The 14,563-nt window shown below is 46.0% G+C and overlaps 1 protein-coding gene across 1 annotated transcript in view; it reads right to left on the bottom strand.

Annotated features, from left to right (window-relative positions):
- Nucleotides 1-14,563, bottom strand: part of WDR36 (WD repeat domain 36) — a 194,970-nt gene that overhangs the window by 90,326 nt on the left and 90,081 nt on the right. The window contains exon 13 of the mRNA XM_033929130.1: nt 12,491-12,605. Within this exon, the coding sequence (XP_033785021.1) occupies nt 12,491-12,605 (115 nt within the window). The remainder of the gene's footprint in view (nt 1-12,490; nt 12,606-14,563) is intronic.

A 14,563-nucleotide genomic window follows, 5' to 3' on the forward strand; every position in this document is an offset into this window, starting at 1 on the left:
GCATGACTGCTCAGAACAAAAAGGTGATCAGAGACTCGAAACTCATTGGTATCAAAGAAGTATTTGCCTGACATCTAGCAAATGCAGTATTTTGCCCTTTTTCTTTGACCCCCTAGGTTGAAAGGCGGACAAACAGATTTCCTGATTTGTTATACGCATTGAAGTATATGATATTGCGTAGATAACAAATCTTAATAAACTTGAAACTTGATATGGAAGAAAGCACACTGGCTTCCAATAGAACACTAGATTCCAGTAGAACACAGAATTAACTACAAAATTTTGCTACCAACTTTTAAAATTCATTAAAATAATCAGCTCGAATTTATAGACAGACGCCTTATCCCTCATAACTCCTCAAGAACTCTTCGCTCCATAACCCAGAATCTGCTCTCAGTTCCATCCCTCAAACTTATTAATACAATGAGGTCAAGTAGAAACATAGAAACAGATGGCAGAAAAGGGCCACGGCCCATCTAGTCTGCCCACACCAATGACCCACCCTTACCTACCTCTATGAAGAGATCCCACGTGCCAATCCCATTTTTTCTTAAAATCTGTTGCCGTGGGCCCCTTGAGAAAAAAAGATATCTTCTTCCACCTCGATACGGCCCGTGACATATTTGAATGTCTCCCCTCTCTCTGCGTTCCTCGAGTGAGTATAGCTGCAACCTATCCAGCCGATCCTCAGTAACTGCTCCCTCCCTTTGGAATTCTATTCCTAACTATTTACGTGTGGAATCTTCTTTGAATCAATTTAAAACAAAGTTTAAAACATTTCTATTTGTCGATGCCCTTGAAATCTAAGTGTCCTTGTAAGGGCAAAACAGGATGTCCTCTAATGCAGCAACCCTTCCCAGTGTACTTTCCTTAAATGTCCTCTTCTTTTTTTATAATATTGTAGTTCCAACCTTTTTTTCCTTGTGTCCCTGTTTGTCCTTGGTTAAAGCGTCCTTGGATGTACTAACTACCCCTAAAGATGTCTATTTTAAATTTGTACTATTGTCAATATATGTTTTTTACTGAAATTGTACACCGCCTAGAAGTCTGATTAGGCGGTATAAGAAATTTTAAATAAACTTGAAAGGACAAAACCATGCACAAGGAAAGCCCTACTTCCATAATCTTAAGAAACAGCTCCCTGCAAGAGAGAACTTGTAACTCAGACTCATCTCACTGATGTAATCGCTAGCAAAAACACCATCTTGACCATCAGAACTAAGAGGGAAGCCTCCTGTATGGGCTCAAAAAGCGCCCTACTGACACCTTGCAAAACAGTATTAATGTTTCAGGATGAGAATGGTAAATGCACTGGAGGGTGCAACCTGAGAGCTCTTTAAAGAAAGAATCTTGCCACATCTGGGTGAGAGGCCAGAGATGCTCTCCCTCCCTGAGCTCGGAAACATTAAGGGCCTGTTATCTGCATTTTCAGCGATCCAACCAACAGGCCCTTCTCAAGTCCCTCTTGCAAAAATTCCAGGACTACCAATACTGGGGCTTCTAAGGGCTCCACACTGATTTTAGCATACCACTGTTGGAAAGTCTTCTAGGCCTTGGCATAGACTGCCACCATCAAGGGCTTCTTGGTTCTAAGCAGAGTGGAAATGAACACCTCTGAATATCCTTTCCTTACTAAGGTAGCCCGTTCTCAAGAGCCATACCATAAGCCCAAAGTGTTATTGATTCTCTTTGGGAATCGGGCTCCGAGTCAGGAGATCCATCTGAACTGACAATTTGAGACCTTTGTCTCTCTGTAGATGAACTAGGTCCACATACCACATGCTCTGCAAGGCCAACTGGGCGCCACTAGGACAACCAGCCCAGGATGACTTGCGATCCTGCGAATTACCTGACCTAGCATGGGCCGTGTGTAAAACATATACAAAAGCCCCTTTTCTGGCCATGGCTAGATTAACATGTCCGAACTTGCGCTTCCAGGCTCATATCTTTGGCTATAAAAGCAAGTCACCTTTGTGTTTGCTGCTGAGGTCATGACATCTATCACTGCCAAACAATGGTGTCAAACGCTAGTGGGGACAGCAGCCGCTCTCCTGGGTCATGCGTCTGCCGACTGAGATAGTCTGCCTGAACATTCTCCACACCTGCAACATGTGCAGATGAGCTTCTGCTAATTGAAAGAACAGCTGAACTGCTAGACATAATGGGGTGCTCCTGGTGCTTCCTTGTCAATTGAAATAGGCCACTGCTGTTGCATTGTCAGAGAATACCCAGATTACCTTGCCTTTTAGGGACTTCTCCAAGGCTTGCAATGCCAGCTGAATGGCTCCGAGGTCCAGGTGATTTATGGACCACATTTGCTGGATTGGAAACTAAAGAACCTGAACTGGGTGACTGATGCAATGACCCTCCTACCAACCATAAAGACTGGCATCAGTCAGTCATTAGGATCTCCTAGAAGGATATACGGAATGGCATGCCCTATGAGAGGGAAGCTATCTGCAGCCACCACCATAAGCTGTTGCTCATTTCTGGTGCCCACGGAAGCAGTTGCAGAAGCGAGTCTGTCTGAGGACACCAGGAGAACAGGGAAAGAGTCTTGAAAGGGTCTCATGTGTACTCTGGCCCAAAGGATCACCTCTATGGTTGCTGCCATAGACGCCAGGATCCAAAGATAATGCCTCTCCATTGGAGCCAAACATAGCAGCAAGTCAGATAGCTGCTTCTGGAGTCTCTGAGTGCATGGCTCTGGAAGAAAAACCTAGCCTACATTCATGTTGAAAAGAACTTCAAGGTACTCCAAATGCTGGGTCGGCTCCAAGTGACTGTTCCTGAAGTTCACTATCCATCCCAAGTCCTGAAGGAGTTGGACCATGCCCTCTTCCTTGGATGAGGTTCTAATTAGCCAATTACCCAAATATGGGTGTACCTGGATTTCTGCCTTGCGCAGGTGCACTATTATCACCACCATCACCTTGGTAAAAGCGGAGTATTGGAAATGCTGCTCCAGTACATAGAACTGCAAGAACATAAGCATAGCATTACTGGGTCAGACCAACAGTCTGTCAAGCCCAACAGCCCACTCCCATGGTAGCCAATCCAGGTCACTAGTACCTTGCAAAAACCACAGAGTAGCAACATTCCATGTTACCGATACAGAGCAAGCAGTAGCTTCCCCCATGTCTTTCTCAATAACACACTATGGACTTTTCCTCCATGAAAATGTCCAAACATTTCTTAAAAACAGCTAGGCTGGGGCGTGGCTTGGCTGCAGAGCACGATGGGCAGGTGATCTCACAGCTCTTCCCTCAACAGCACTATTCAGTTAATTTGTCAGCGAAAGAGATCAAATTCTTTCTCTAAAACTGAGTAATTTACTTAATAATAACTCTGACAGCAAGAATAGCTTCTGGGAGGCAAACCAGATTAGATACAGCGTTTGCAGCGGGAGGCGCAGCCAAACCAGACCTATCAAAAGTGCCTCTCCCTAAGGATACTGTTGAAATTTTAGAACAAATGATGTTGGAGTTGAGATCTATAAAGAAATTGCTTCAAGATAATACTACATGGTTTCTCTCAACAAATGAAGATATGTGATGCCCGGACTTAGCAGTTGGTATGTCGGGTTTCAGAGATTGAAAGAAGTTTGAATCAGTTTCAAAATAATCATAAAGTAGTGATCCATCTCACAAAAGAGCTGGAGAATGCGAATAACCGAAGCAGAAAAAACATCAGGTTATTGGGTCTTCCAGAAGGGGTAGAGGGCTCAAATGCAATCAGTTTTTTAGAAGATTTTTTATCCCCGTTTGCTCTCCCTCAAACTAAAATATCCGTTGGAAATAGAGAGCCCACCACATACCTTCATGTGTTGATAACAGACAAAATGGTCCCAGGCCCATGATTTTCAAGGTACTTCGTTTTCAGCAGGCTTTGGATATCTTATCTACTGGTAAACAACTTAAATTTCTGAAAAGGCAAGATAATAAAATTCTTCTTTTACCTGACTTCGCTAAAGCTACTAATTTGAGGAAACAGTTTCTGCTCCTCTGACCTCAGCTGTGGCAGTTGGGGGCTAAGTATGGGCTTTTGTATCCAGCTGTCATGAAGATCACTTACAATAATAAACCAGTCACTATGATGATCCGACTAAACTGCAAGAGTATATTAATCAGCATTTGGAGCCTATGACATAGGGAGTGACAAGGAAAGACTGGATTTATTTTTCAAAAGTGATAAATCTTTTCGTTTCATTTAGATTTTTAATGGAAGATCATACAAAGGTCTGGACAAGGTATTAGTTTTAATTTCTTAGAATTTAGTTTTATTTTTTCTAATGAAAGAGTTTTTTGCTAAACTTGTAATAGGTTTTAAGAGAGCCAATGGAATACAGGATAGTAAGTGAAGGGGGCGGAACTTCAAGGTGCTTTTGTGTAAACAAGATGGAGATGCCTGTTATAACAACAGTGAACTGTGTATGTCAATCTCCTAGGGGCTTTGATGTGTTCGGGCCAAGGATTGCCTGATTTTTCAGCTTCAGCTCACATATTGTGAATGGTGTTTCCATGGAAATGGAGTTGGCAAAGCAGATGAGCTTTTAGTTTGTTTGGGATGGGTGCAGTTCTGCTGGAGTTGTGTAGGCATAAGAGACAATGATGTTGGTGACAAAGAGAGCAGTAATGGTAATGAGGATTGTACTAATTGTTGTTCTATCTGTAACATGCCTTCTCAGCACCAGTTGTGGCATAGTCTCATTTTGAGAGCAAAACCCACGCTAAGAACCTGAGGATAAAAGAATAAGGATACTGTGGAGAAACTATTTTCAGCAGAGCACCCCAATAAACTTTGCTGGTCCTTTTGTGCCCCCTAAAAATAAAAAGTTAGGACTCAGACTCAGACCAGTTTTGTGGACTTTGCCATACATTTTAACAACCCGCTGATGGCCAGACGACATTATGTTGACAAGAAACACAAAAATAGGATGACATAGTATTCAATATTTTCATTCATAATTGCTGGATTTTCTAGCACTTCCCCTCTTCCTTTATTACTGTGCCCTCATCTTTGGTGGGAAAGGAACACCACTGTAGTATATCTAATAGCTCTGAATTTATAGAGCACTACCAGGCTCATGTCAGTGGCTCCCAGCACAAGAATGGTTTTAAATCTATGCTGATTGGAGGTCTCCTACAGCAGGAAGGGACTGAGCAGCATCAGTATAAATCAGCAGCAATTATATGTTATAGAAGTGGTGACAGGCTCAGACGTTTACAGCTGCTTCAGGGAGGATCAAGACTTCTAGGGCAGATTTCCTCTTCCCAGAATGCTGTCAAGGAGCCAAAATGTCAGCTTACAATGGATCCATTTTCCTTTCCCCTCCCTGGTTACAGTGCACATTTGGAGAAGGAGTAGAAGTGTGTCTGCAGATTAGGCTGGGCGATGTTTGCGGCTTGTTTTAGTTCATCCCTTCCCAAGCACTTTTCTGATTTGCTTATGTTATTGGATAATCTTTGTATGGGCATAATTCTGTCTAGTACTGGAAACCCGTTAAAGCATTCCTGTATCAGATGGTTCTTTAATCTGTAATATTTATTTTCTTTTGTTATGTTCTTTAATGTTAGGTTTTTCTGTAAAGCAATGTTACTTATCGTAACAGTTGTTATCCAGGGACAGCAGGCAGCTATTCTCACTAGTGGGTGATGTCATCCGACAGAGCCCCGATACGGACGTCTCACAAGCATGTCTTGCTTGATGAAACTCAGAAGTTTCGAGATGCCCGCACCGCGCATGCGCCAGTGCCTTCCTGCCCGATGGTCCGGGCGTGTCTCCTCAGTTCAGGTAGCTAGCAGAGAAGCCAACCCAGGGGAGATGGGTGGGACGTGAGAATAGCTGCCTGCTGTCCCTGGATAACAACTGTTACAGTAAGTAACATTGCTTTATCACAGGACAAGCAGGCAGGTATTCTCACTAGTGGGTGACCTCCAAGCTAACCTCAATGGGATGGTGGGAGAGTTGGCAACTTAGGAGAATAAATTTCGTAACACTGTTTGGCCAAACTGTCCATCCCGTCTGGAGAAAGTATCCAGACAATAATGAGAGGTGAATGTATGAACCGAGAACCAAGTGGCAGCCTTACAAATCTCCTCAATCGGTGTCGACCTGAGGAAGGCTACCGAGTCTGCCATTGCTCTGACCTTATGGGCTGTGACCTTACAGGGAAGGGGTAATCCAGCCTGGGCATAGCAGAAAGAGATACAAGCCGCCATCCAGTTGGAGATGGTGCGCTTCGATACAGGTCGTCCCAACTTGTTTGGATCAAAGGAGACGAAAAGTTGAGGAGCAGTTCTGTGTGGCTTGGTGCGATCCAAGTAGAAAGCCAAAGCACGCTTACAGTCCAGAGTATGAAGAGCTGATTCTCCAGGATGAGAATGAGGCTTTGGAAAAAACACTGGAAGTACAATGGATTGGTTGAGATGAAATTCAGAGACCACCTTAGGCAGGAATTTAGGATGAGTGCGGAGGACCACCTTGTCATGATGGAATACTGTGAAAGGCGGATCCGCCACCAAGGCCTGAAGCTCACTGACCCTGCGAGCAGACGTGAGGGCCACCTGAAAAACCACTTTCCAGGTGAGATAATTAAGTGGAGCCTTGTTGAGAGGCTCAAAAGGAGGCTTCATAAGCTGAGAAAGGACAACATTGAGATCCCAAACCACTGGAGGAGGTTTGAGAGGAGGATTGACATGGAAAAGTCCTTTCATAAATCTGGAAACCACAGGATGAGCAGAGAGGGGTTTCCCTTGTAGAGGCTGATGGAAAGCCGCAATAGCATTCAGGTGGACTCGTATAGATGTAGACTTGAGACCAGACTGAGACAGGTGTAGAAGATAGTCCAATACAGAGGATAGGGAGGCTCGCTGAGGCTCCTTGGAATTGGAAACACACCATGAAGAAAATCTAGTCCACTTCTGGGAGTAACATTGACGAGTAGCAGGCTTCCTGGAAGCCTCCAAGACATCCCTCACCACCTGTGAAAACTGGTGAGGAGTTACGTTGAGAGGAACCAAGCTGTCAGGTGGAGAGACTGCAGGTTGGGATTAAGTAGTGAACCTTGATGTTGAGTAAGAAGTGAAGAAAACACTGGAAGAAGCACTGGCTCCCTGCTGCTGAGTTGAAGTAGAAGGGAGGACCAAGGTTGCCTGGGCCACCGAGGAGCTATCAGAATCATGGTGGCCTTGTCGGATTTCAACTTGACCAGAGTCTTTTGAATGAGAGGAAATGGAGGAAACGCATACAGAAAGCGAGTCCCCCAATCCAGCAGAAAGGCATCTGCCTCGAGGCAATGAGGAGTAACATAGTAACATAGTAGATGACGGCAGATAAAGACCTGAATGGTCCATCCAGTCTGCCCAACCTGATTCAATTAAAATTTTTTTTTTTTTTTTTGTGAGAACCTTCTGGTGGGGAGGAGTGTGAAACAGCAAACCTCTGGATAGATTCGAAGAGGTCATCCACCAAAGTAGAGACTGCCGAAGAGCAGGAGTGTAGATCCTGAAGCAAAACTGAGGCAGTTTGAAGTTGTGGGGAGCCGCAAAGAGGTCTATCTGAGGCGTCCCCCATTGTGCAAAGATCTGATGAAGGGGGTTGGAATGGAGAGTCCATTCGTGAGGCTGAAGGAGACGACTCAAGTTGTCTGCCAAGACATTGTCCTTCCCCTGAATAGACAGCTTTGAGGAAGGCGTTGTGGCGAACCGCCCAATCCCAGACTCTGAGAACTTCCTGGCAGAGGGAGGCCGAGCCCGTGCCCCCCTGCTTGTTGACATAATACATGGCGACCTGATTGTCTGTGCGAATGAGGACCACCATGTCGTGAAGCAGATGTTGAAAAGCTTGAAGAGCATAGAAGATGGCTCTGAGCTCCAGAAGATTGATCTGATGGAGTCGGTCCGCACTGGTTCAGAACCCCTGAGTGCGAAGCCCATCCAGATGAGCCCCCCAGGCATAGGTCGAGGAATCGGTTGTGAGAACCTTCTGGTGGGGAGGAGTGTGAAACAGCAAACCTCTGGATAGATTCGAAGAGGTCATCCACCAAAGTAGAGACTGCCAAAGAGCAGGAGTGACTATGATGTGTCGAGTCAACGGTTCTGACACCTGAGTCCATTGAGAAGCCAGGGTCCACTGAGGAATTCTGAGATGGAGTCTGGCAAAAGGCGTCACATGAACTGTGGAGGCCATGTGGCCCAGGAGGACCATCATGTGTCTCGCTGAGATGGACTGGCGAGAAGACACAGACTGGCAGAGATGAAGAAGAGCATCCATGCGCTAAGGAGGAAGGAATGCTCGGAGTCGAATGGTATCCAGGACCGCCCCGATGAAGGGAAGAGACTGGGTAGGCTGTAGATGAGATTTGGGGAAGTTGATCTCGAAGCCCAAACTCTGCAGGAAGCAAATCGTGGCCAGGGTCGCCGAAATGACCTCTGGAGCTGAGGGGGCCTTGATGAGCCAGTCGTCGAGGTAGGGAAACACCTGAAGACCCCTGTTCTGGAACGCAGCGGCCACCACCACCAGACACTTCGTGAAGACTCTGGGGGACGAGGACAGGCCAAATGGAAGCACTCGATACTGCAGATGCAGATGTCCCACCCGAAATCTGAGGAACCTGCGGGAGGCCGGATGAATGGGAATGTGAGTGTAGGCCTCCTTGAGATCCAGAGAGCATAACCAGTCATTCTGCTCGAGGAGGGGGTAGAGAGAAGCAAGGGTCAGCATGCGAAACCTCTCTTTGACCAAAAACTTGTTGAGGACCCGAAGGTCCAGAATGGGTCGCAGGTCGCCCGTCTTCTTCGGGACGAGGAAGTACCGGGAATAAAACCCCCGGTTGTGCTGGTCCACCGGGACCGGCTCGACGGCCCGAAGCTGGAGCAAAGCTTAAGCTTCCTGAAGAAGGAGGGCGGTCTGTGTCAAGTTGGAAGGATACTCTCTTGGAGGGTGGTCCGGAGGGACCCGATGGAATTGAAGAGAGTATCCTTCTCATACGATGAAAAGGACCCAGAGGTCGGTGGTAATAGCCTCCCATCGATGATAAAAATGGTGGAGGCGACCCCCGATGGGAAAAACAGGGGGATGCAGAACGAGGTCGGTTATGCTCCCTGGGATGGAGTCAAAAAGGCTGAGTAGCCTTGGGTGCAGCCGGCGGCTGAGGTTTCTGTTGAGCCTTCTGAGGAGGCTGCCTCTTCGCTGGTTGTCTCGCAGCCGGAGCCTGCCTTGGAGTGTAACGCCGCTGATAGATCAAGGACGGTCTCGAAGGCCGAGACTGTTGAGGCTTGGGCTTAGGCCGAAGGATAGATTGAAAAGACTTTTCATGGTCAGAAAGCTTCTTCGTCACCGTCTCGATGGACTCGTCAAACAGATCCGCTCCCGCACAAGGCACATTGGCAAGCCTGTCCTGGAGGTTCGGGTCCATGTCAATGGTCCGAAGCCATGCCAATCGACGCATGGCCATGGAACAGGCAGCAGCACGTGCCAAAAGCTCAAAGGCATCGTATGAGGATTGCATAAGCTGGAGACGAAGCTGGGAAAGTGAGGCTACCACTTCCTCGAATTCAAATCGAGTCTGAGAATCGATGTAGGGAGTAAATTTTTGAAGTACAGGCAAGAAGAACTCCAAATAAGATGCAAAGTAGAAATTATAATTAAGAACTCGGGAAGCCATCATCGAGTTCTGGTAGATTCTTCTCCCAAACTTATCCATCGTCCTGCCCTCGCGACCCAGTGGCACAGAGGCATACACCTGGGAGGGATGGGATCGCTTCAGGGAGGATTCGACCAGCAGGGATTGGTGAGAGAGTTGAGAGCCCTCGAACCCCTTGTGATGGACTGTGCGGTATCATGCATCCAATTTGCCCGGGACTGCAGGAATAGAATAAGGCGTCTCAAAACATCTCATAAATGTCTGATCAAGCAATTTATGGAGAGGCAGGCAAAGAGACTCGGCAGGAGGGTGAGGCAAGTGCATGGTGTCGAGATACTCCTTAGAATATCGAGACCCAGTGTCCAAAGTAACATCCAAGTCATCAGCCATCTGTCGGAGAAAAGAAGAAAAAGACAACTGGCCCGCCAGTACAGGTCTCCGAGAGGGACTGGACGAAGTCGAGGCTTCAGGATCCAGAGAGACTTGGGATCGACAGGGAGAAAAAGAGGTAGACGGTTCCTCGTACTCCGGCTCCTCCGGGGGAGACATGTCAGAGGAAGAGTACCCCAGACGTGGCAGCTTCTTCTGCGGCGAAACATCAGAGTGGCGCGAGGAGTGCCGTGATGAATGCCTGGACCGATGCCCCTCACGGTGCCTGGAGGGAGAGCGAGAATGACGATACTTCGCATGGTCCCCCGAAGCTTCCAGTGAGTGAATGGGACTCGAAGCTGTAGATCGAAGAGGCTGAATGGTCGACGCTTCACGCGACGCAGCCCAGGCCTGGTATGGGGTGCGGAAGAACTCTTCCTGAGACTTGCTATGCCCAGGGCTTCGATTACCTACAGAAGGATTCCCGCCCTGTTGGCGTGATGGGCTCCAAAGGAGGCATGTCGCTGAAGGAAGCCCACCTTGAGGGACCGGCCGCCCTACGTCGCTCCTCCTCGCCAAGTAGCGAGATCGACCTGCGAGGAGGAGGAGGAGGGGCGGTCCGCCCCCCGGAATCGGGACCGGGAGGTCACCCTGGATGGAGGCAATTAACCTGGGTCCCATAGTTTGCATGAGCTCGACAAACTGAGCTTCCAAGAGGGAACGAAACGAAGCCGATATGGAGGGATCCGCACCGAAAGGGGGTCCTCCAGCACGGTCTTCGCGCTCCTTCATGGTCAAGTGCTTCTGCTTGGAAGCTTTCGGCACCTTAATGACCACGGGTGGAATGGTGGCAAGCAGTACCTGAGCCGAAGAGACGGGGTCAGGCACCGGCGCAGAACTCGGGGCCGAAGCCAACGAAGCCGGCTTCAGGAGGCCCGGAATAGCAGGAGTAGTAGCTGGCTTCGCATGGACAGGCGAAGCGGCCGATGAAGTCGAAGCAGAAGGTTCCTTAGCAGCCTCCATCTTGAACATCGACTCCCACAATAGACAGTGCCACTTAAACGCCCGCGCTGTAAGAGTGGAACAAGGCCGGCACGATTTTGGGAAATGTTCTGGACCAAGACACTGCAGGCAGCGTCGATGCGGGTCCGTCAGCGAAATCGCGCGCTGGCACTTGCTACACTTTTTAAAACCGGTGATTGGCCGGGACATAGGCCGAAAAAGCTCCGCCGCAAGATCGAAGACGCGGGGCCTGAGCCACGTGGCCGACCCGGCCGGCTCGCCGGAAGAAAAAAAATTTTTTTTTTTTTAAAAAGAATAAAAACAAAGAAGATACACGATAAAGAGTAAAATAAACCCAAAATCGCGGCAATTAGAAGGCAAAACGGGAATTCAGTCAGCGCAGAATTGAAGTAAAACTTCTCAGCTCCGCGGAAAGAAAAGAACTGAGGAGACACGCCCGGACCATCGGGCGGGAAGGCACTGGCGCATGCGCGGTGCGGGCATCTCGAAACTTCTGAGTTTCATCAAGCAAGACATGCTTGTGAGACGTCCGTATCGGGGCTCTGTCGGATGACATCACCCACTAGTGAGAATACCTGCCTACTTGTCCTGGGATAATAATATATTATTAGATAAGCCTTTTAGATTTAAATTTATAATACTAAACAGCTATATGTCTTAGTTTAATATGTCTGTTTAGAGGGCTAAATACCCTCCCAGCCACTGAATCCCTCCCCAGCCCATCCCCCACCAAACGGCCATACACAGACACAGACCATGCAAGTTTGCCCAGTACTGGCCTTAGTTCAATATTTAATATTATTTTCTGATTCTAGATCCTCTGTGTTCATCCCATGCTTCTTTGAACTCAGCCACCGTTTTCTTCTTCACCACCTCTCTCGGGAGCACATTCCACATTCCAGACATCCACCACCCTCTCTGTAAAGTAGAATTTCCTAACATTGCTCTTGAATCTACCACCCCTCAACCTCAAATTATGTAATAACCCTTACTCTCTCAAGTATAGGAAGCAAATTCCAAATGTATTCTCACACATAAAATAGGGATTTGTATGATGAAACCTTTTCTTCTGTTATATTTCTATCTTTACTGCAGGTAATATTCTGCACAGAGAAACTATACACAATTTTATCCACAAATAAGAGTACGTGGTTCCTGTGGGTAGGAATGATACGTACACAAATATATTTCCAAAAGTATGAATGTAATTTTACCTGGAAATAATATCCACACAAATAAAATGCACAAAATTTGTTTGTGTACTTTCTCTTAAACAAGTCTTCTTTCTGAAAATGGGTGTAAAGCCTGCAGAATGTGCACTTGGTTTAAAACTGCCCCTAGAAAGGGGAGATTCCATCAGCCAGGATTAAAAACGATGGTCTACTGGCAGAGTTCTACTACTTTGTGTGGCTCTTCCTTAATTCTACAAAAACAGCACTTAACAGTGTTCACCTTTTTTTTTGCCATAACATCCTCTGTGAATACCCGACTGAATATTATATTTATCCACATCTCCTGTCGAAAGGCCAATTACAGCGAAATTTCCACAACTGGTAATATCAACAGCCTTCAGGGAAAAAAGAAGGAAAGGGAAAAAAGAACAGCATTAAAAGAATATATTGACCTACTGTAACTGTTTCCTATGCTTGAGAAAGTGGAAACTGCTGCAGAGTGCAGCCTTTCTGGAACTCTTTGCTTCCGTGGATTTTATAGGTAATTGGGGTTGCTGAGTGAAATTTATGAGCTTTTTACACAAAGTGTGTAGTATAGCTTGCTGCTATTCCATCCCAATGCTCTTTCAAAGACTGTTGAGGGGTGTAACAGATTGCACAACATGCATTTTGATGTTACCAACATTCTTATTTGATATTTAATTTTTCTTTTTCTATTTATACCCCTCTTCTTCAAAAGACCCAAAGCAGTTTACAATATATTAAAATACAGAACACGATATAAATTACAAACTAACCCAAATACTATCTCAAAATCCTCCTTTCCCCAAGGGACCAGGATCTAGTCTCCTTCCCCATCAAATTTTACTGCTTTATTAGCTATTACATAAGCCTCCGGATGTTGTCCCAGATCCATCAATAGACACCCCAGGGACCCCTCTTACTTTTAGTACAAAGTATAGTCCTTGAACAATTTGTTTAATAATCACTGAAATGTAGATGTGGTTCATGTTTTGAGTTATACCCCTTGAGGTCATAATTTAGCAAAAGATCCTTTGAAGGGTGACCATATGAGAATAAGATTCCCACATCCTAGAGCAGGGGTAGGGAACTCCGGTCCTTGAGAGCCGTATTCCAGTCTGGTTTTCAGCATTTCCCCAATGAATATGCATTGAAAGCAGTGCATGCAAATAGATCTCATGCATATTCATTGGGGAAATCCTGAAAACCCGACTGGAATACGGCTCTCGAGGACCGGAGTTCCCTACCCCTGTCTTAGAGGAATCAAATACAAAACAATCTACTCTACAACCTTCCTATACCTGGCAGCAAAATGATGGAATCCTTTCCCAGCACAATTAAGGAATACCCACTCCTACCAAAACTTTCATAAAGGCCTAAAAACCTATCTATTTGGAAAATACCTTACTCCCCCCCTTAAACAGGCTACAACCACCAGACACCAAACAATCTCAATAGCAGCCCAAGCTCCCTACAAACTTGGAAAGTGACACCCATACCAGAACCCATAATATCAAGACTACAACACCAGATATAGCCAATCTTCTCTCCAGATGTTGTGGTAAGAGTGGATAGCTTAGCTGGTTTTAAGAAAGGTTTGGACAATTTCCTGGAGGAAAAGTCCATAGTCTGTTATTGAGAAAGACATGGGAGAAGCCACTGCCTGCCAAGAATCGTAGCATGGAATATTGCTACTCCTTAGGTTTTGGCCAGGTACTAGTGACCTGGATTGGCCACCGTGATGGACCATTGGTCTGACTCAGTAAGGCTATTCTTATGTTCTTATGTTCAAACCACATGCCATAATCATACGTCTGCATCAGTGGTCTTAAACTCAAACCCTTTGCAGGGCCACATTTTGGATTTGTAGGTACTTGGAGGGCCTCAGAAAAAATAGTTAATGTCTTATTAAAGAAATGACAATTTTGCAACTCTTTATAGTTTATAAATCTTTCCTTTTGGCTAAGTCTTAATAATAATATTGTAATTTAAAGCTAAAGAGACATATGATCAAGAAACTGTTTCATTTTACTTTTGTAATTATGATAAACATACCGAGGGCCTCAAAATAGTACCAGGCAGGCCGCGAGTTTGAGACCACTGGCCTACATGAACACAAACACAAGCCAAGTTATTTGTGCCATGAACCTTAATGAAATAATATAATTCCTGGATATGGTCAGGCTCTTTTAAATTGTAAATCACACCCTTCTGAGGCATATTAGCTATCTATAAATATTAATTAATTAATTACTTAATTAACTTCAATTTCTATCCCGTTCTCCCGGGGGCTCAGAACAGGTTACAAAAGGACATTCACAGTGGATTACAA

Source organism: Geotrypetes seraphini, chromosome 1 (assembly GCF_902459505.1).
Source record: "Geotrypetes seraphini chromosome 1, aGeoSer1.1, whole genome shotgun sequence".
NCBI lineage: Eukaryota > Metazoa > Chordata > Amphibia > Gymnophiona > Dermophiidae > Geotrypetes > Geotrypetes seraphini.